Consider the following 23,364-nt stretch of genomic DNA (forward strand, 5'->3'; position numbering starts at 1 on the left):
ACATAGCCTTGTTCTACAAAGCAAGTTGCGGAGAATATCATTTTCAATTTTTCTGATTCCTAAGTATTATAAATGAAACTTCTTTTGTAACAGAGATTTTCACTTTTTCTTCTTGTTGTCTAAATGTGAGCACCCTATCCACTTTAGTATGTAAGCATGAGACATTCGTTAACACCATGTGCATGCCAGGTGTCTGAATATGTTTGAGACCTTATTTTCCTCTTGTAACAGTTCTTGAGACAACAAAGACCTGGATTATATTTCTCCCTTTTGCTTCTTTGGACATTTCTGGGTAGAGCAATATCTATGGGAATCCTAGAAAGATATATCTATCATTCATCCCAGTCCACCGAATCCTGGAAGGATATAATCTACTACTCTTGTCCACTGTCCACTCAGTCTGTAATCAAGGTAGAGAAAAATACTCTGTAGTACAGCATGAACCAAAACTAATGAAGGATGCATTCCATTCTATCTACACCAAGGTACGATGAATGACAGGAAAAACAATAAGAGCATCAGACTGAAGAATAAGAGGGTGACAAGAGTCTGCTCCCCAATGCATGACAGTGCACCACCATGGGTCTCTTACATTTCTGCATGCATTGCAAGCCAAGGCACTGACTGCCGTTCTTCTGGATGAACTTTTCAAGGAAGTTTGAACAGCAAATGGGTAGGCATGCTTCATGTCCAGTCTAATAAAGATAATGTCTCTTTGGAGCAAAAGGCAGGCACAATTACAACCCATTATAAAAGACTAGGATTTCCTAAATTCAGAGCTCCTGTCCTGTAGCACAACCTGGCATCCCCACCCTATCTTCAGGCTCTCCAAAACCAAAGCCTGCACTCAATTTTATCCTGAACTGGGAATCCTACTGTTTATCAGACAATTGGGAGGCCACGTTTTAAGCACTATTACCCATTAGCCCCCTATTTGATAAAGATCCCATTTGGGGGGCTCCAATAACTATAAACAATGCTTTCATTCCAGAAGCACCATGTAGACATTCAAGACCACATATCTTATGAAGAAGCAAGGCATTAACTTGCTTGTCTCTCGAAAAACACCAACTTTCACCTTAGAGGTGATCATAAGAGATTTTCAAGTGTTTAAGCAAATGCTAGCGGTACACCGTGCAGTCCTCAGACAACCATGACAAGCTCACTCTCCTACTGAGGCTACCGTTGGTCCTGGAGAAAAAAGTTATTTATGTGTACATGCAGGCAGTTATCCCTATGATGGGAATCACCCAAGTGGAAAAGGCGCTAAGAAATCTGTCCCCAATTTTAGTTGACATTATCAATGATACCACACATTAGCCCCAGAAAGCACTCAGATTCAACTCACTAGCCAGGGTTGTTATGGATAAAAGTATTGCCCTAGACTTTCTTCTTGCTGAACCAAGGGAAGTCTGTGCAATCACTAATATGTCATTCTGTACCTGACTACCTCAGACAAGGTGGAAAAACCAACAGAAAAAAATTAAGAAAAAAGCCTCCTGGTGTTCAAAGTCAGACCTTGATGGTCTGTGGGGTTTGTTTAGCTGACTGGATCTAGGACCTGGAAGGCCTGGCTGAGGTCCATATGACAGGCTAGCCTCAACTTGCTTAGAGTACAGCTGACCAAGAGCTTTAATTAAATACTCTGAGATAAACTGAAGAGATTTCATCACAGCTTTTATCAATCAAAATAAGCGCTAACTGTGATGGAAGAGTTGAATTCCCTAAACTCAAGGTTTCTCTCCTAAAACACAAACCACTGCAACTGGAAACTGGGGCTGATACAAAGCTGTACTTGAGCCACTACTATTGCTGTGGGTAATGAAGTCCTTTGTTTTCGACCCAGGCATTTATGTCTTCTCATAGCATGCATAAGACTAACATGGCAAACTAACACATTAACTTATAAGTGACACAAAATCACAGACCCTTCATCTTCTTGACATTCCCCACCCACGAGTCCAAGAGGACTGAAAGAGGAAGACATCATAGGAAAAAATGTTGCACGCTGTCACCACAGGCCTGAGAACACGTACACAGAAGCAAAGCCAAACATCCCCCCAAAAAAACTCAAGGATTACCACCCTTTGATTCCTTTCCTGACAAAAATCTACCACAATTCAAACAGTCCTCTGACCAACTGCAAGGTTTTGGACAAACTCTTTAGAATCCAGATAACGTTTCCCATACTCTAGCAAATTATGGCTCTAAACTGAGAAGGGAGAAGATACACGTATAAAGGAAAAGAAAAATAAAGCGAAAGAAACGAAAAGAATAGATACATGCAACATGTGGTTGAAACTAGGGACTGGTTCACCTGCACTTATTCCAACCCTCTTCTGGGAAAGCAGACTGTGTCAATATGAGAGGACAATCATACATATCAAGACCGGACCCCATGAGGAAAGGTTTGGGTCTGTGGCAGAAGCACTATTGCCTGCTCTAGGGTCTCAGGTGCTGACTAGAATAGAATGTTGGGAGTGGTTTTTCCCTTAGAACATTCACGGATGTTGTCTGGCATTTCTTCTACATTCCGTCTGTAATACCCATCCACACACAGTTCCCTCCCACAAGTTCTGTTAAGGTATCCAGCACCATTTCCTGCTTAAATTACCCACTGTGGATTATGCTGCTTGAAGCTGAAAACATCTCTCTGATACACTTGAGAAAAGAAAGTAATGTATAATTTAAGTCTGATATTTATATTTGTACTTTCTTTTCTGATAGGTAAGACTCTCTAAGGCCTGAGGATAATTTTAACTTATTTCTGGGACTCAGTTTTTCACTTTCTTTCTCTACCATATGCGTGGGAGGAATGAAAGTTATGTTCAGTTCTATCAAAAACATAGGCAGTCACATTATCTTCATTATTATCAGACTCAAAAAAAAAAAACTCTAACAACCCTCCTTTCAAAAGTACTTTGTTATACTTTGCAATAAAAGAACAATGAGATTTTTTTAAATTTTATTTTACCATCTCCCACTTACTCCAATTTAAAAGCAAACAATTGGTTTCTATTTTATTCAGTGACAAACAAGTTTTATTTTTAATTTGGTGATTTGCTAATATCCACCAGCCTAGCACATTTCAATCAATGCAAAGTATACAGGTAATGGTATAAAATGGGCACTTAGTACTCAATAGTTTCATGGGCAAATTGATAATGAGCTAGCTCTAAAATATACTTTATTGTAGAAAATTCAGAAATATCCAAAGAGAAAAGTATTTTTAGGTATTACTAAAGTGTCGCATGATCTTTTTAAAGGAAACAGAGAACAACCAGCAACCCCCAAAAAGACAATCTACTTACTACCTCCCCCACCCCCCAACACACAACCCTTCTCCCTAAGTTAGTTATCTGGAAAACAGTACCTTTAACTCCTAACTTAAGCTTGCCACCTGCTAGCTATTTCATATATTAGGCTTAGTAATAATGAGAAACCTTCCTTCCAGAATAAAAATCCACAACAAAAGGGTTGAGTAGGGAAAATAAGAATTAAAATTCTTCCCATTGTTTATTCATCATCAAAAGCATACAAATTTAATCTGGCCTTATCAGAAAAATGGGGAAAAAAATGCTAAAATGAATTTTCACTTCTCAATGAAAATTAAACTTTTAAAAACTGTATGAAGAAATTTTAGTGTTTCAAAAATAACACAACCATAAAACAAAATATAATTACTTACAAATAAACAAATTACTTTCATAAAAGCAAACACAATCAGCCACCTAGATCTTGGTATAAAATTTCTCAAGAACTGAATCAGATGATTTAAACAACTATCAAGGGGAGGTGTTGCTGCTAGCCCTGCCCCGACTTTTATTCCCCTAACGCTAAATACGGCAAACAAGCAGTCATTGAAAAAAAAAAAAAAAAAAAAAAGAAATCATCTCCACAAATTTTCACAGGCAGCATTATTCATAAAAACCAAAAAGCAGAAACAATTCACATGTCCACCAACCGACAAATGATCAACAAAATGTGGAATATCCATACAATACGTATATTTGGAGCAGAAAAAAAATGAGGTTGCGACACATACTTCAACATGAATGAACCTTGAAAATATTATGTTAAGTGAATGCAATCAGTCAGAAAGGACCTCATATTGTATTATTCTTATCAAATGTCCAGAATATGAAAATCTATAGGGAGAGAAAGTAGATTAGCAGTTGCCTAGAGCTAGAGGGAAGGAGGGCATTGCAGGCTGACCCTGAAGGGGTAGGGTGGGGGGATTCTTTTAGGGGTAAATAAAAGGTTCTAAAGTTGATTATGGTGAAGGCTACACAACTCTGATTATACGTAAAATACTGAACTGTCCATGTCACATGGGTAACTTTTATGATACGTGGATTTTATCTCAATAAAGCTGTTAAAAAAAATCATTTCAAATTTGTATCAGATCTTTAGATAAATGTTTAAATTTCTTCAAGTCTTAATGTCGTCTTTAAACTAGTAATCCACTCTCAATTGTTAACTGACTATTCTCTTTCAGAGAATTGTATAGATATTTACTAGCTAAATATAAATTTATCATAACTACACCAATCATTTTTCCATATGGTAGCACCTTCAATGAGAGTAACTACCATAATAGAAATGACTAAATATACCCAAGAATGTTTTTGATACGTGTAGTTTGCCTTCAGGTTCATATGGTAATCAGTTATAATTCTTAAAGTTCGAATAGATGTACCTCAATGTTTGATAGCCAAAACAAATTTAATAGGCAAATAACGAATTTTAAGGTTATAATGGTCACCTTTCAACTGTCAATCATGTTATTTACCTAGATTAAACATGGCTTTGTTTTTTTTTTCTTAAAATTTTATTTTGAGAGAGAGAGAGAGAGAGAGATGAGGGGCGGGGGGGGGGGGCGTGCAGAGAGAACCGTAAGCAGGCTCCACACTGTCAGCACAGAGCCTGATGTGGGGCTCAAACCCACGAACCATGAGATCATGACCTGCGTGGAAACCAAGAGTCAAATGCTTAGCCAGTTGAGCCACCCAGGCACCCCAAAACGCCTTTGTTCTTAACAAGACATTTTTTACCCCTTTCCTCAGACAGAGCTTTAAAATGTTAAATGATATAATATTGCCATAAACTGGGACCTTAGTTTACCAAGATTTGTTCTTAACTGTTTATTTTGAAATAATTGTAGATACACAGAAAGTTGCAAAAAGAAACAAATGCACAGGTAGATCCTAGGTATTCCTAACACGTTGCATGATTATAATACAACACAAAACCCAGGAAAGTGAAATTGGTACAACCCACAGAACTTACTTAGCTTTTAGCAGGCTTACACTCATTTGTGTGTATATGTACAGTTCTGTGTGAGTTCATCCTATGTATACGTTTGTCACCATCACCACGATCAAGATGCAGAACTGTTTCACCACACACAACTCCCTGCTGCCATTCATTTATGGTCACACTCAACACTTTCTCAGACCCCGTCCCAAATCTTTGGCAACCACTAAACTGTTCTCTGTCTCTAAAACTTGGTTCTTTGGGACTTTCGGCAAGATGGCGGCTTAGGAGGACGCTGGGCTCACCGCACGTCCTGCTGATCACTTAGATTCCATCTACACCTGCCTAAATAACCCAGAAAACAACAGAGGATTAGCAGAACGGAGTCGCCGGAGCCAAACGCAGACGAGAGGCCCACGGAAGAGGGTAGGAAGGGCGGCGAGGCGGTGCGCGCTCCACGGACTGGCGGGAGGGAGCCGGGGCGGAGGGGCGGCTCGCCGGCCAAGCAGAGCCCCCGAGTCTGGCTTGCAAAAGCGGAGGGGCCGGGCGGACTGTGTTCCGACAGCAAGCGCGACTTAGCGTCTGGGAGGTCATAAGTTAACAGCTCTGCTCGGAAAGCGGGAAGGCTGGAGGACAAAGGGAGGGAGAGCTGCTGAGCCCCCTGACAACAGAGCTCAGTTTGGTGGGGAACAAAGGCACTCGCCAGCGCCATCTCCCCCGCCCATCCCCCAGCCAAAATCCCAAAGAGAACCGGTTCCTGCCAGGAAACTTGCTCACTCCGCGCAAACACCCAACCCTGCGCTTCTGCGGAGCCAAACCTCCGGCAGCGGATCTGACTCCCTCCCGCTGCCACAGGGCCCCTCCTGAAGTGGATCACCTAAGGAGAAGCAAGCTAAGCCTGCTCCTCCTGCCCCCGTGCACCTTGCCTACCCACCCCAGCTAATACGCCAGATCCCCAGCATCACAAGCCTGGCAGGGTGCAAGTAGCCCAGACGAGCCACACCACCCCACAGTGAATCCCGCCCCTAGGAGAGGGGAAGAGAAGGCACACACCAGCCTGACTGTGGCCCCAGCGGTGGGCTGGGGGCAGACATCAGGTCTGACTGCGGCCCCGCCCACCAACTCCAGTTATAAACCACAGCACAGGGGAAGTGCCCTGCAGGTCCTCACCACGCCAGGGACTATCCAAAATGACCAAGCGGAAGAACTCCCCTCAGAAGAATCTCCAGGAAATAACAACAGCTAATGAGCTGATCAAAAAGGATTTAAATAATATAACAGAAAGTGAATTTAGAATAATAGTCATAAAATTAATCGCTGGGCTTGAAAACAGTATACAGGACAGCAGAGAATCTCTTGCTACAGAGATCAAGGGACTAAGGAACAGTCACGAGGAGCTGAAAAACGCTTTAAACGAAATGCATAACAAAATGGAAACCACCACAGCTCGGCTTGAAGAGGCAGAGGAGAGAATAGGTGAACTAGAAGATAAAGTTATGGAAAAAGAGGAAGCTGAGAAAAAGAGAGATAAAAAAATCCAGGAGTATGAGGGGAAAATTAGAGAACTAAGTGATGCACTAAAGAGAAATAATATACGCATAATTGGTATCCCAGAGGAGGAAGAGAGAGGGAAAGGTGCTGAAGGGGTACTTGAAGAAATCATAGCTGAGAACTTCCCTGAACTGGGGAAGGAAAAAGGCATTGAAATCCAAGAGGCACAGAGAACTCCCTTCAGACGTAACTTGAATCGATCTTCTGCACGACATATCATAGTGAAACTGGCAAAATACAAGGATAAAGAGAAGATTCTGAAAGCAGCAAGGGGTAAACGTGCCCTCACATATAAAGGGAGACCTATAAGACTCGTGACTGATCTCTCTTTTGAAACTTGGCAGGCCAGAAAGAATTGGCACGAGATTTTCAGGGTGCTAGACAAAAAAAATATGCAGCCGAGAATCCTTTATCCAGCAAGTCTGTCATTTAGAATAGAAGGAGAGATAAAGGTCTTCCCGAACAAACAAAAACTGAAGGAATTTGTCACCACTAAACCAGCCCTACAAGAGATCCTAAGGGGGACCCTGTGAGACAAAGTCCCAGAGACATCACTACAAGCATAAAACATACAGACATCACAATGACTCTAAACCCGTATCTTTCTATAATAACACTGAATGTAAATGGATTAAATGCGCCAACCAAAAGACATAGGGTATCAGAATGGATAAAAAAAACAAGACCCATCTATTTGCTGTCTACAAGAGACTCATTTTAGACCTGAGGACACCTTTAGATTGAGAGTGAGGGGATGGAGAACTATTTATCATGCTACTGGAAGCCAAAAAAAAGCTGGAGTAGCCATACTTATATCAGACAAACTAGACTTTAAATTAAAGGCTGTAACAAGAGATGAAGAAGGACATTATATAATAGTTACAGGGTCTATCCATCAGGAAGAGGTAACAATTATAAATGTCTATGCGCCGAACACCGGAGCCCCCAAATATATAAAACAATTACTCATAAACATAAGCAACCTTATTGAGAAGAATGTGGTAATTGCAGGGGACTTTAACACCCCACTTACAGAAATGGATAGATCATCTAGACACACGGTCAATAAAGAAACAAGGGCCCTGAATGAGACATTGGATCAGATGGACTTGACAGATATATTTAGAACTCTGCATCCCAAAGCAACAGAATATACTTTCTTCTCGAGTGCACATGGAACATTCTCCAAGATAGATCATATACTGGGTCACAAAACAGCCCTTCATAAGTTTACAAGAATTGAAATTATACCATGCTTACTTTCAGACCACAATGCTATGAAGCTTGAAATCAACCACAGAAAAAAGTCTGGAAAACCTCCAAAAGCATGGAGGTTAAAGAACACCCTACTAACGAATGAGTGGGTCAACCAGGCAATTAGAGAAGAAATTAAAAAATATATGGAAACAAACGAAAATGAAAATACAACAATCCAAACGCTTTGGGACGCAGCAAAGGCAGTCCTGAGAGGAAAATACATTGCCATCCAGGCCTATCTCAAGAAACAAGAAAAATCCCAAATACAAACTCTAACAGCACACCTAAAGGAACTAGAAGCAGAACAGCAAAGGCAGCCTAAACCTAGCAGAAGAAGAGAAATAATAAAGATCAGAGCAGAAATAAACAATATAGAATCTAAAAAAACTGTAGAGCAGATCAACGAAACCAAGAGTTGGTTTTTTGAAAAAATAAACAAAATTGACAAACCTCTAGCCAGGCTTCTCAAAAAGAAAAGGGAGATGACCCAAATAGATAAAATCATGAATGAAAATGGAATTATTACAACCAATCCCTCAGAGATACAAGCAATTATCAGGGAATACTATGAAAAATTATATGCCAACAAACTGGACAACCTGGAAGAAATGGACAAATTCCTGAACACCCACACGCTTCCAAAACTCAATCAGGAGGAAATAGAAAGCTTGAACAGACCCATAACCAGCGAAGAAATTGAATCGGTTATCAAAAATCTCCCAACAAATAAGAGTCCAGGACCAGATGGCTTCCCAGGGGAGTTCTACCAGACGTTTAAAGCAGAGATAATACCTATCCTTCTCAAGCTATTCCAAGAAATAGAAAGGGAAGGAAAACTTCCAGACTCATTCTATGAAGCCAGTATTACTTTGATTCCTAAACCAGACAGAGACCCAGTAAAAAAAGAGAACTACAGGCCAATATCCCTGATGAATATGGATGCAAAAATTCTCAATAAGATACTAGCAAATCGAATTCAACGGCATATAAAAAGAATTATTCACCATGATCAAGTGGGATTCATTCCTGGGATGCAGGGCTGGTTCAACATTCGCAAATCAATCAACGTGATACATCACATTAACAAAAAAAAAGAGAAGAACCATATGATCCTGTCAATCGATGCAGAAAAGGCCTTCGACAAAATCCAGCACCCTTTCTTAATAAAAACCCTTGAGAAAGTCGGGATAGAAGGAACATACTTAAAGATCATAAAAGCCATTTATGAAAAGCCCACAGCTAACATCATCCTCAACGGGGAAAAACTGAGAGCTTTTTCCCTGAGATCAGGAACACGACAAGGATGCCCACTCTCACCGCTGCTGTTTAACATAGTGCTGGAAGTTCTAGCATCAGCAATCAGACAACAAAAGGAAATCAAAGGCATCAAAATTGGCAAAGATGAAGTCAAGCTTTCGCTTTTTGCAGATGACATGATATTATACATGGAAAATCCGATAGACTCCACCAAAAGTCTGCTAGAACTGATACAGGAATTCAGCAAAGTTGCAGGATACAAAATCAATGTACAGAAATCAGTTGCATTCTTATACACTAACAATGAAGCAACAGAAAGACAAATAAAGAAACTGATCCCATTCACAATTGCACCAAGAAGCATAAAATACCTAGGAATAAATCTAACCAAAGATGTAAAGGATCTGTATGCTGAAAACTATAGAAAGCTTATGAAGGAAATTGAAGAAGATTTAAAGAAATGGAAAGACATTCCCTGCTCATGGATTGGAAAAATAAATATTGTCAAAATGTCAATACTACCCAAAGCTATCTACACATTCAATGCAATCCCAATCAAAATTGCACCAGCATTCTTCTCGAAACTAGAACAAGCAATCCTAAAATTCATATGGAACCACAAAAGGCCCCGAATAGCCAAAGGAATTTTGAAGAAGAAGACCAAAGCAGGAGGCATCACAATCCCAGACTTTAGCCTCTACTACAAAGCTGTCATCATCAAGACAGCATGGTATTGGCACCAGAAACAGACACATAGACCAATGGAATAGAATAGAAACCCCAGAACTAGACCCACAAACGTATGGCCAACTCATCTTTGACAAAGCAGGAAAGAACATCCAATGGAAAAAAGACAGCCTCTTTAACAAATGGTGCTGGGAGAACTGGACAGCAACATGCAGAAGGTTGAAACTAGACCACTTTCTCACACCATTCACAAAAATAAACTCAAAATGGATAAAGGACCTAAATGTGAGACAGGAAACCATCAAAACCTTAGAGGAGAAAGCAGGAAAAGACCTCTCTGACCTCAGCCGTAGCAATCTCTTACTCGACACATCCCCAAAGGCAAGGGAATTAAAAGCAAAAGTGAATTACTGGGACCTTATGAAGATAAAAAGCTTCTGCACAGCAAAGGAAACAACCAACAAAACGAAAAGGCAACCAACGGAATGGGAAAAGATATTCGCAAATGACATATCGGACAAAGGGCTAGTATCCAAAATCTATAAAGAGCTCACCAAACTCCACACCCGAAAAACAAATAACCCAGTGAAGAAATGGGCAGAAAACATGAATAGACACTTCTCTAAAGAAGACATCCGGATGGCCAACAGGCACATGAAAAGATGTTCAGCGTCGCTCCTTATCAGGGAAATACAAATCAAAACCACACTCAGGTATCACCTCACGCCAGTCAGAGTGGCCAAAATGAACAAATCAGGAGACTATAGATGCTGGAGAGGATGTGGAGAAACGGGAACCCTCTTGCACTGTTGGTGGGAATGCAAATTGGTGCAGCCACTCTGGAAAGCAGTGTGGAGGTTCCTCAGAAAATTAAAAATAGACCTACCCTATGACCCAGCAATAGCACTGCTAGGAATTTATCCAAGGGATACAGGAGTACTGATGCATAGGGCCACTTGTACCCCAATGTTCATAGCAGCACTCTCAACAATAGCCAAATTATGGAAAGAGCCTAAATGTCCATCAACTGATGAATGGATAAAGAAATTGTGGTTTATATACACAATGGAATATTACGTGGCAATGAGAAAAAATGAAATATGGCCTTTTGTAGCAACGTGGATGGAACTGGAGAGTGTGATGCTAAGTGAAATAAGCCATACAGAGAAAGACAGATACCATATGGTTTCACTCTTATGTGGATCCTGAGAAACTTACCAGGAACCCATGGGGGAGGGGAAGGAAAAAAAAAAAAAAAAAGAGGTTAGAGTGGGAGACAGCCAAAGCATAAGAGACTGTTAAAAACCGAGAACTGAGGGTTGATGGAGGGTGGGAGGGAGGGGAGGGTGGGTGATGGGTATTGAGGAGGGCACCTTTTGGGATGAGCACTGGGTGTTGTATGGAAACCAATTTGTCAATAAATTTCATAAAAAAGAAAAAAAAAAAAAAAAAAAACTTGGTTCTTTGAAGAACGCTATATAAGTGCAATCACAAAGTGTGTAACCAACAGCACTGGCATTTTTCAATCAAGGTAATTCTCTGGAGATTCACGTAAGCTGTTGTATATATCAATAGTTCATTGTTTTTCATTACTGAGTAGTATTCTATGATACAGGTGTACCACAGTTTAACCCTTCATCTGTTGAAGAACTTCTGGGTTGTTCCCAATTTGAGACTATGAAAAATACATGAACAGGTTGTGTGTGAGCATACATTTTGTTAATCTGAGATATGTTCACGGGTATTGCTAAGTTCTAATTATGTAACAATTTTTTAAAATCTTTTGATGGTTTCTTTTTTTTTTTTTTTTTTTAACATTTATTTATTTTTGAGACAGAGAGAGACATGAACGGGGAGGGTCAGAGAGAGAGGGAGGGAGACACAGAATTTGAAACAGGCTCCAGGCTCTGAGCTGTCAGCACAGAGCCCGATGCGGGGCTCGAACTCACGGACCACAAGATCATGACCTGAGCCGAAGTCGGCCGCTCAACCGACTGAGCCACCCAGGCGCCCCTGATGGTTTCTTTTTTTTATGTTTGTTTATTTTTGAGAGAGAGCAAGTGTGCATGCAAGCAGGTGACGGGCAAAGAGAGAGACAGAGAGATAGAATCCAAAGTAGGCTCCAGGTTCTGAGCTGTCATCACGGAGCCCGAAGTGGGGCTTGAACCTATGAACCGTGAGATCATGACCTGAGCTTAAGTTGGACGCTTAACCAACTGAGCCACCCAGGTGCCTCTAGTTATATAATAATTTTAGTATCAATTTTAGTATGTTTCTGAGAAAGGAAGATCGCCTTCAGTCTCCATTCTCCACTGTTGTTAACTGAACAAAATTCCTTTTGAAGTCTACCATTTACTCAACTCTTACGGCAAATGAACTAAACATTTTAAATACATTAATCTATATAATCCCCACATCAACCATGGGGTAGTGATCAACAGTCTCCTTATATTACAATTAAAAAAAAATGGAGGCAAAGAAGAGGTCTAGGGCACGATCCTGGGTCACAGAGCCAGGATGGGAAGAGCAGGGACTTAAATTCAAGCTATCTGACTCAGAAGTCTACTCCTTCCATTCCAAGACAGCATCCCTTCCACTCTTGGGATGTATGTATTATTAAATACAAAAAGCATACACTAGCACAAAAAGTATTTAGGGGATAAAGTTTATATGTGACTATTACATTTCCTAAGTGAGATTTTAAAAACTGGACATGATCTCTATCTAATATGCTATGCAAATGACCAAAATTCATCTGATAACCTGTTGCTATCTGCACAAACATTATACGGGTAAGAGGTAACCTGGGTACTAAAGGAAAATTCAGGTAAAGTAATCAGCTTTTCTCTACAAAGTTTTTTCTGTGTTCACTCTTCATTAGGCTTGTGGTAAATAGGAGGTCTGGGGCCAGATGAGAAAGGAGGAGAAGGGAGGGGCTCCTGGGTGGTTTAGTCAGTTGAGTGTCCAACTTTGGACCAGGTCATGATCTCACAGTTCATGAGTTCGAACCCCACAGGGGGCTCGTTGCTGTCAGTGTAAAACCCCCTTTGGGTCCTCTGTCCCCCACTCTCTCTGCCCCACCCCCGCCCATACACTCTCAAAGAAAAGAAACATTAAAAAAAAAAAAAAAAGGAGAAGGGAAATGAGAGCAATGACATCCTTGTCCATGGATACACACTGTAGACTCTAAGACTCTAGAATACATATGAAAAATCTGAAGGAGCAAGGTCCACATCAGAGGTGATAACACATCCCAGGCCCCTACTCCCATGCTCTCTGACAAGCCCTGATGAGTAAGGAGAGGCTTCTTTCCAGAAGCTCTGGTAACAGGACCTATGCATTAGGGAATATATACTCGGATCTCCAGCCCTACCTGTTGCCCAGAGAAACAAATCACAACAGGGTTCCTCACCAGTCATTCACAAACACTGTCATCAGAAAGGTCATCATCACAAACACCATCATCAGAAATACCATAATACATTTTTTAATTTTGACATCTCTAAAATTTTCTGATTGATCATCAAATACTATCTTTTTTTCTTAATTTAACGTAAGATTTGGTTTCTTTATTCCTACCACAATGAAAAATAATACAGAGGCCAAGCTGCACAGACCTTTAAATAAAATTTAAAACTAGAAGTTTTTTACTAATTAAGGGGGAAATAAATTTACTTTGTAGCTATTATTAGCACATTTTGGTTTTTAATCATTGCTGCACATTAGAATCATCTGAGAATCTTTAAAAATCCCAATAGCCAGGTCATACCAATTAAATTTTTTAAATATCCAGAGGTGGGAGTCAGGTATTAATTATTTCCTTAAAGATACTCAGGTTATTAGCAATAACTGAAACAATTCCAGCAATTAAAACAAAATCCCTCTTTAAAAAAAAAAGGAGAAATTATATAAACATTAGTTATACAGCTTGGACACTATACTAGTTAAGTCTAAAAATAACTTCCTTAAAAAAAAGTGACTTTCTAACAGCACTTAATTATTTTTTAATTTATTTTTTAATATTTATTTATTTTTGAGAGACAGAAGACAGTGTGTGAGTAGGGAAGGGGCAGAAAGAAAGGGAGACATAGAACCGGAAGCAGGCTCCAGGCTCTGAGCCGTCAGCAAAGAGCCTGACGAGATCATGACCTGAGTCAAAGTTGGATGCTCAACCAACTGAGCCACCCAGGTGCCCCAACAGCACTTAAATATTTAAATATCTTTGAAAATCCTAGTGTACCTTGGTCTCCTTATTATTCATGTAAACTCTTAACTTTTCAGATATAAAAACTAATAATTCAGCAAAAAGCCATAATTCACTTAATTGTTCAAACTTCATAAAAAGTTGTAATTATCAAGTAGTAAGACTAACAGAAAATAAAGAATTCATGGACTTTGATTATCGATTTTATAGAAATCCCTAGTAAGTCAGCATCTAAGAAAGTAACCCAAGGAAATAATAATAGGTATACACCAAGTTATAACTATAAGAACACATTGTGATATATTATACATTAGAATTCTATACATTTATTTGAAATGTTATAAAACATTCAATGGCATGCAGGGTTTCATACTTAAATATAAGCCAGTCAGAAAACAGTTATAAAACAATATGTAAGATTATACCTGAAACTTACCTGCAGCTGAGCTGAATCATGCCTGAGACCTTCCACAATAGATGAAAATCTGTCAACGTTTCTTTCTTCTCCAGCTGATGTTAAAGCTTCTAAAACCTCTTCAAGGCTATCAGAAAATTTGAAATTAATTAAATTGCCAACAGCAAATAATCTAAATGCCTTAATACAACTGCTTGATCTATTCAACTCCAGAGTCACTACTCCCAGAACCAGCAACATTTTAAAAGCTTACTGAGAACATAGCATGTATCAAGTACTAGCTACATGTTTTAATTCATTTATGCCTAATAACTCTATGATGAGGATAACTTATCAAACATTTATAAAGTGCTTTCTACACATCAGGCATTATTTAAATGAGTTTACAAATATTAACTCTTTTTAATGTATATAAGTCTATGAAGTTGGTATTGTCCCATATTATAGAGCAAGAAACTGAGGGAGAAAAAAGTTAAGCAATTTTTCTAAGGTCTCACGTCTCCTAAATGATGAAGCAAGGATCTGAAATCAGACAGTCTTTGTGGTGAGCACTGTCCTGGTTTCCTGAATCACTACACTCTACTTCCTTTTCAGTGTAAATGAAGTCTGATAGCCAAAAATACACAGTAGTAAGGATTTATATACACACATTCGCACATAAAAAATATGCACATAAAAATATGCACATAAAAAGTAGCAGTTAAAGAGCTACAGTCACTACACCTTTAAAGAAAGTGTGTTAACACGATCTAGTGTATTGTAGGTCAGTTTGTAGACGTAGACATGTAGTCTGTAAATGTTATCTGTATCATTTTAATAACCTATTATGAAGTCAAGAAATAATAAATATGGAAGAAGTAGAAGAAGAAGGTGAAAAAAGAGGAGGAAAAAGAGAAAGAGGGTAAAGAAAGAAGAGGGAAAGGAGATGGCCAAGAGGAGGGAAAAGGAAAGGAAAGGACAAGGTGTTAAGGAGGCAAGAGGGAAGAGAGAAGACACAAGAAATGGGTGGAAAGAGGGAGGAGGAGAATGGAGCGGGAGGAGGAGAGGAAGAAAGGCGGAGGGGGGAGCACTAAGTGCATCTTGTGTGTCAATATTAAATACCCTCTTAGGGTTTTTACAATAAAGTTACTATGGTCTTTTTGAAACAGTTAAGGGAATGTGGTGCAGCTGTACCTGACTTCACGTGCTGGCACTGCTGCTGAGGACATCCTTGTCTGTGGACACACACCTAGCTACCCGTGTTGCCGCGGGGGGACATCCTTGTCCGTGGACACACACCTAGCTGTGCAGCCGCGAGGGGACATCCCTGTCTGTGGACACACACCGTAGCTACCCGTGCAGCCAAGGGCGGGGCCTGAGTCTTGCCTGCTGACTCTCCGATAATCCACACAGAGCAGCTCAACAGTTGCCAGGCCCAGGAGGGTCGCCACAAGGACAATTTTCAAATGCATGCGGGAGGTTCTGCTTACAGGCCTCTCTACCTAGCCTTTATGAAAGGGCTATTTATTTACTCTATAGGTTGTTCTGTTTTTATACTTCACCCTTTTTAAAAGATATTTTAAATAATTTTTAACTGCTTCCTGTAATAAGAATCCCAACCTTTCAAAAAAGAAAAAAAAAGGGGGGTGGAGGTTTATCTTTATAATTATCTTTTAATATGTATGCAATGGTCTTTTGCTTACAATCCTAATATGTGTGGATAACGTCTTTAAAGTTTAAAACTTCAGGATGTATTTTATGGTCAAAGACTACCCTCAACCAGTAAAGTACTATTACATATAGCACTTGTATTATTTTTTTAAGTTTATGTATGTATTTTGAGGGAAAGAGTGTGAGCATGGGCTAGGGAGGGGCAAAGAGAGAGGGAATGAGAGAAATTCCCAAAGCAGGCTCCAGGCTGCTCCAGCACGGAGCCCAAGTGGGGCGAGTGGAGAGGCTCGGGGGCTCAAGCCCATGAACCATGAGATCATGACCTGAGCTGAAATCAAGAGTCGGAGGCTCAACCAACTAAGCCACTCAGGTGCCCCACAAATAGCATTTTTAAATCTGCCTTACAAACAGATTTTCAAATAATATGATGTTTGCTTTTACAAGGGAAATTGCATGACCTACAATTTGAATTAACTCTATCTGGAAAACAAAAATCACTTAAGAAACAGAATCCATTTGCATATTTTTTTAAGTCTTTGTTGAGAATTTTTATTTAGGGTTTGAATTCAGAACAACTTAAATACGATGAAGAAATAAGTTTTTCATAGAAAAAGGCTAGCCCATAACTACTATACTGATTGAGAAATAATTATTACTCAAACATTTCTGTTCAGACAATTATGAATCTAAATCAGCTGCTTAAGTAATACTTCATTTATTAACAGTAAATTCTGGTCTAAAATAGAATAATGAAAACATTAAGTAAATCAAATTATATTGTTATATAATTAGAGAAATGAGTTGAGAGGACTTACATGCTTTCCTCCCCTACAATGCATACTGCAGAGAGGAGTTTTACCACATCTGTCATCATACTTGGGTGCTTGGGATCGATGGCTTTGGCTAATAGAGAAAGACTTCTTTCTTCACTCATAATTCTTTCCAAGCCATACTATAACATTTTGGAAATAAGAGGTTAAATGTTAGCAGTTTATTGGGGGAAAAAAAAATAGTGCCCTAGAGGAAATACAGCTATTAAAAAAGTTTATAGGATAATAGTTTGTTTTTTTTTTTTGTTTTTTTTTACTTTGTACAAGCTAGAAACTATAAGGAATGTATAACATCTTGGAAAAAATTCATAGACTTATTCACATCAAAAACTTTGATAGTCAACCAAACATAACTCCTCAAAGGTGATTTTACAATAGTATGACTTACAATTACTAAGAAGGCTAAGTATCCAACTGGAGAAAGGGAGAAACAGTGAGGAAAAAGGAGATTTCCCAACAGAAACACACAAAATAAAAAGTCAGTTTTTGTACCAGACACTGAGGCCATAAGGAGCTTTCTTGGGAAGGATGGTTGGTAAGGGATATACCACACAAGTAAATACACAGATCAGCTCTAACCCAGAGAAATATAATGAAAACCACCCACACAATATCTAGTTTTCCAATAAAAAAGTAAAATTTTAATCAAATTAATCCAGTATATCTAAAATATTATCATTTCAACATAATCAATATAAAACATTTATTGATGAGACAGGAAGAAAAAATAACTGAGTATTCAAAACCCAGTGCATGTTTTATATTTACAACACATCTCAGTTCAGACAGGCCACCTTTCAAGTGCTCAGTAGCCACAGGTGGTGACCACATTACATAACGCACACCTAGATAGTAATGCTGAGTTCATAAAATGGGCACAAGTTGAAAGAAGATTTGGACAGATCCCGTGTAGAAACTGCCATGAGGAGCATAGATACTCTGATCCGACTGGTATTTTATCATCAGAAAGACAATGCAGTTGTAAACACATTATATAAATGGGATGATGCTGGACAAGGATAAAGTTTGTTTGCTACTGCCAGGATGCCACATCCAATTAGAAGATAAGGAGTCATGTTAATGACTTCGTGTTTTGATTTGAGGATATATACATCTCTTAGGGCCCACTTACAATCTATGGGAGATAAGTATCAAATAACAGAGGATAAATAGAAGCAATAAAACAATATGATTTATCTTCTATGTATCCCAAAGGATCCTTCTAAAGAGTGAGAAATTGGTTGATTAGAATAACTACTGAACACTAAAAAGGACTTTAATCCCAATTACAGACCTATGAACTACAGCTTAACTCAAAGTTAACACTAGATATAATTATCAAAGTTAAATCTATAACAAGCTTAGACCCAAATGCTGTGAGTGGTATGAAATCTTATTTCTAATTTTCCTATCGTGCCTACGTCATTTATATAAAGAAGCCGTCACACTGCTGAAAACACTGCATTTGTTTTCAACCACTATCTAAGGAACACAGGTACCAAGGAAGCAGCACAGGCAGAAGGGCCAAGGGCCCAGGATATGCTTTCTGGAGAGACATCTCCGTCTTGTTGGTGGCAGGGAAAAGTTTACAAATAGATAGCTAAGTCAGTCAGGAAATGATCCCTTTTGTGATGCCCTGGGCTGTCTCCTAACTGGAAACAAAGAAAGAGAAAGCAGGCATGGGGCCAAGGACTACAATGTTCTTCAACAACCATTATAGGGAATTGTCAGAGGTTTATAAAGTACCACTTAGATGCAATTCAAAAAGCCAATCAGTCAATGATTACCAAGTGCCAAAGAGCTGGCTCTGTCCTGAGAAACTAGAGGATTCAGTAAAGCATTTCCCTTTCATTTCCCACCCACTTGGATGTCCTTAGCCAACTCCTGCCCATCTGGAATCAGAGTCCTGTGGCTCCTCCAAATACTCAAAACAACTCATACCGATTTCCTCCAAGTGATACTAACTACCTTCTCTGTGAAGCCCTCTAGCTCTAAACCATTATGAGTAGAGAGCAAAATACGAGCATTTTCTGATTTCAGAGTTTTCACTAGCACTTCCTAAACTCCAAAGCGCCACCATCGGCAGTATTCTGACTTTGCTAACATAAAAACATGCCGCGCTCATTTTAAGACTGGAATGAGGCCAGATTACCACCACTGAGCATCTAGAACTAAAGACAGAATTGCCGCCTACTTCATTAAAATTACTCTTGTTCAATTATTTAAAAAACAAAGCAAAGCAAACAAAAACTGTTGACTCTGTGAAAGAAATAATCAACTTACCAGTGCTAGCATTTAAAGTGCATTAAATGAAGCCTATTAGAACGTTAGAGAGGCGGTGACAAATTTTGGAAGGTCTAAGGTGTCTCTCTACTGAATATCAAGGGGCCACTCTGGTTTCTATGAAAACTCGTATGTTCTAAATCGAGGAATAAAGCCAGGTTCCATTTGCTTTCTACTTGAGGCCCATTATTACCTAACAGATAGAATGTCAAGCCACTAGAAAAGTGTTAGGTAAGGCAAGGTGAAGGCCCTAAATCCTTGAGTACGATACTCAATAGGGCATGAATCCTGATGCTCAATCACTAACTACTTATGGTGAGTTAATCCCAGTAGCAGAGATAACACTGGGAAGGGGGCTGGCTTCAGGAGCAAAACACCTATGCTGGGGGGCGCACACCTTAAAGCAACACACAAAATGTTAACAGAGCAAAATGTAGCCCCTGTTCTACTCACCTCTTAAACATATTTAACTTTTCATCATTTTGTTGTTTCCCCTAATATTCAAAATCTTTTTCCATTTAGAAAATACTATTTAGTCCAATTTAGTGTTACAAGAAACTCACTTTCATCTGTTACCAGATTTACTCATTAATTACATAATTACTAGTGCCTAAGATGGTACCACTTTTCTTCCCCTCTCAGAACCTATATTTTTTTCATTATTCGAGGAACTCTTGTAAAGAGTACACAGTGACATAAATGAAAAACCATCAACAAATCTTGGGGAGGAGGGGGACTTTACCGAAAAATTATTTCATATATTATTAAGTTTAGAATTCAGAAAATAATTTCAAGTATCAGCAACTTTTTATTCTTATTAGCACAGATGATAGCCATCAACACAAATGGAAATAGATTCCAGCTCCACAGATACAAACTATAAGCAAAAGCAATCCATTATAAGGGAACACACTGTATCAATCAGAACCTAAACACATAAAGTTGACTCCCTCCCCAGGTCAGTCTGAAGTAGGAAATTGCTTCTGTACACCACCTCATCTCACTTTAATCCTGGTATTCTTCCCCAAATCAAAGAATGATCCACATGCCCCTTTAGTTTAAAAAAATGTTCCTGGATTTTCTCTACTGTCAGCCTTATCATCAGGGAAATTTCCAATTTCTATATTCTCAATTTACAAGGAGCCTCTCTAAAGCAATATTATGTCCTCAGGATAGAAAAATCGCTTTCTTCATTTACTCTTAAGACATATTGTAAAAAAGAATATGTAGTCTAACTAAAAACTAATTCTCACAGAACAATCCATTCAAATATAGAATATATGTGAATATGTAACAATATAAAGAGGATTTCTACATCAGATATTCCCCTTGAAAATCATATTAGAGGCGCCTGGGTGGCTCAGTCAGTTGATCGTCCAACTTTGGCTCAGGCTGTGATCTCACAGTTCGTGAGTTCGAGCCCCACAAGGAGCTTGCTGCTGTCAGCTTGTCAGGGCAGATCCCACTTCAGATCCTCTACTCTCTTTCCCTCTTCCCTCCCCCACTCACACTCTCTCAAAAAACAAAACATTAAAAAAAAGAAAAGAAAAGAAAGAAAATCATATCTGATTGGAGAAGGCAGAAAGGTGAAAAATATCTCATTGTGCAAAAACAGAAATCTCAGCTCAAGAAAATGCTGAAAAATAAATAAGACATGAAGGATTAAAAAATATTGGGGTGCCTAGGTGGCTCAGTCAGTTAAGCATCGAATTGTGGCTCAGGTCATGATCTCACAGCTCCTTAATTAGAGTCCTGCATCAGGCTCTGTGCTGACAGCTCAGGGCCTGGAGCCTGCTTTGGATTCTGTGTCTCCGTCTCACTCTCTGCCCCTTCCCCTCTCATACTCAGTCTCTCCCTCAAAAATAAACATTAGAAAAAAAAGAAAAAAAGGAAAATAGAAGTATTTGCTACATCTAATAAAAAGAAATATGAATGTTAATAACTGAAGTACCAGTACTTAAGTGTGTAAGGCTCTAAAGGCTTATTTTTAAAATGTAAGACAAAATATTAAAAATTTGAAATTAATCAGAAATATACAGGCAGTTTTGCTGTGAAACACAAATCACCCTAACACCACAGGTAAAATTCCTCTCCTGCTGTCTAATGGCAACTAAAACACCGATCATTACTGTACCCATCATGAGGTAGATATGTTTAGATGTTGAAGCTAAAGACATGCCATGTGATAGAGCCAATTTCTGCAATTAACAGTATACAATATTTAAAAATGGGAACACTGTCTGAAAAATCTAACTTCAGTTAGGAGCTTCAAGTGTTCCTCTCTTCTTACGTATCCTCTTCAAATTTACAAACTCTGCAGACCTGCCATATTGCCTTTGGTTTCAATATTACTTGTATGAAGCATCATTGCTCCATTTTGGAGACCTGCTTCTAATCGTTTCACACCTTTTTACATTAATTTGATTGTAGATTTAAATTTCTAGGCTATGAAAACTAAATCTTTCCCACTGGAGTCTTTGATAATAAATATTACTGCAGATCACGTTCAATTATCATGTATGATTTCAAAGCTTATTTTTGCTATACTTCTGAAAATTGAGAAGGAAGGAAGAGAGAGGGGAGAACAGAAAGGAGGGTAGAAAGGGAGGATCAACCCACCCACAAGGATTTGTACTCAATAGCTTATCAAAGCAGTACATCACTTCAGTGCAAATTCTGTACTACACACAACTCTATTTTATACGAATTCTGTAAGCACCAGTGAAGAACGAATACAATGTAATTACCTATGTACATACCTGTGTGTTCATCAAAGCTTTTAGACACTGTATGACTTTATGCTGCTTCTTCTTTACAATTTTTTCTTGTCTGCATTGGCATAAAAAACATCACTGTTGGGATTATCGCTGGACATGCAAATGTAGCTTAATTGAAAATAAAAATAAATATACTTACATTTTGCCACTAATCAGTTCTTCCAAAATGTCCAGTAATAATCCAAGCCCCTCATGTCCAAAACTTTCCACCCAACTGATAAACAGGAAAACAAAAAACAAAAAACAAAGGGAGTTATGCATGGTCAGTATTCCAGTTTAGAATATCACAATGAGATATGCTCACAAATATTTCGTATTTGTTATATTCTAAAAATACAACATAAGAATATCATGTGCAAAATCACTCATGACACATAATCTTATTTGTGAGAGCAGTGATGGGATAAACCAGACTATGTCTATCACTTCTGTGCTCCGTGTCCAGCAACATTGTGTTGGTAGCTAGAATCTGCCCTGTGGGAAGTAACACAATGCAGAAATCAGCAAATGCTGCCAATCACCCCATCTCCCCCAACCCAGAGAGCTGGCCATTAAACATTTACCAACACACCACTGGATAAGCCTCACTTTAAACTTTTACAAAGAGCAGAAATCGGGCAATATTTAAAGAGGGAAGGGGCGCCTGGGTGGCTCAGTCGCTTAAGAGTCTAACTCTTGGTTTTAGCTCAGGTCATGATCTCACGGTTCATGAGTTCAAGCACTACACCAGGCTCTGCACTAACAGTGCAGAGCCTGCTTGGGATTCTCTGTCTCCTTCCCTCTCTCTCTCCCTCTCCTGCATTGGTTCTCACTCTCTCTCTCTCTCTCAAGATAAAACACATAAACTTAAAAAAAAAAAAAAAGATTTAAAGAGGGAAAACTCAGATGTACATATTGAAAAGAAAAGTCTTAGGAAAATTTCTCAAACCACTGAAATGCATCCTAATTTCCTAAGTTTCAAAGTTCGTTGTTTTAAGAGTTTCATCATTATTTTTAAATGAACATTTTCATCTTGACCAAACCACCTCTTTTCATAAACCCACTGGTATAATCACAGTACACTAATGTAATTAGGACATCACTGCCAATAGACAATTGCTTACCTTGGTTATAGAAAAACTACCTTAATGGGAATTAATACATTTTTTTTTCCAGTGGTGATTTAGAAAGCTTTGAACAAGAATATCATCTGTTTTT

General features: G+C 38.9%; 1 protein-coding gene across 1 annotated transcript in view; it reads right to left on the minus strand.

The window, feature by feature from the left end:
- DIAPH3 (diaphanous related formin 3) overlaps window positions 1-23,364 on the minus strand; it is a 514,561-nt gene that overhangs the window by 352,470 nt on the left and 138,727 nt on the right. The window contains exons 6-9 of the mRNA XM_043580147.1: window positions 22,307-22,381; window positions 22,150-22,219; window positions 17,093-17,229; window positions 14,649-14,754 (exon numbers count right to left, since the gene is read on the minus strand). Coding sequence (XP_043436082.1) covers window positions 14,649-14,754; window positions 17,093-17,229; window positions 22,150-22,219; window positions 22,307-22,381 — 388 coding nt within the window. The remainder of the gene's footprint in view (window positions 1-14,648; window positions 14,755-17,092; window positions 17,230-22,149; window positions 22,220-22,306; window positions 22,382-23,364) is intronic.

This window comes from Prionailurus bengalensis, chromosome A1 (genome assembly GCF_016509475.1).
Source record: "Prionailurus bengalensis isolate Pbe53 chromosome A1, Fcat_Pben_1.1_paternal_pri, whole genome shotgun sequence".
Lineage (NCBI taxonomy): Eukaryota > Metazoa > Chordata > Mammalia > Carnivora > Felidae > Prionailurus > Prionailurus bengalensis.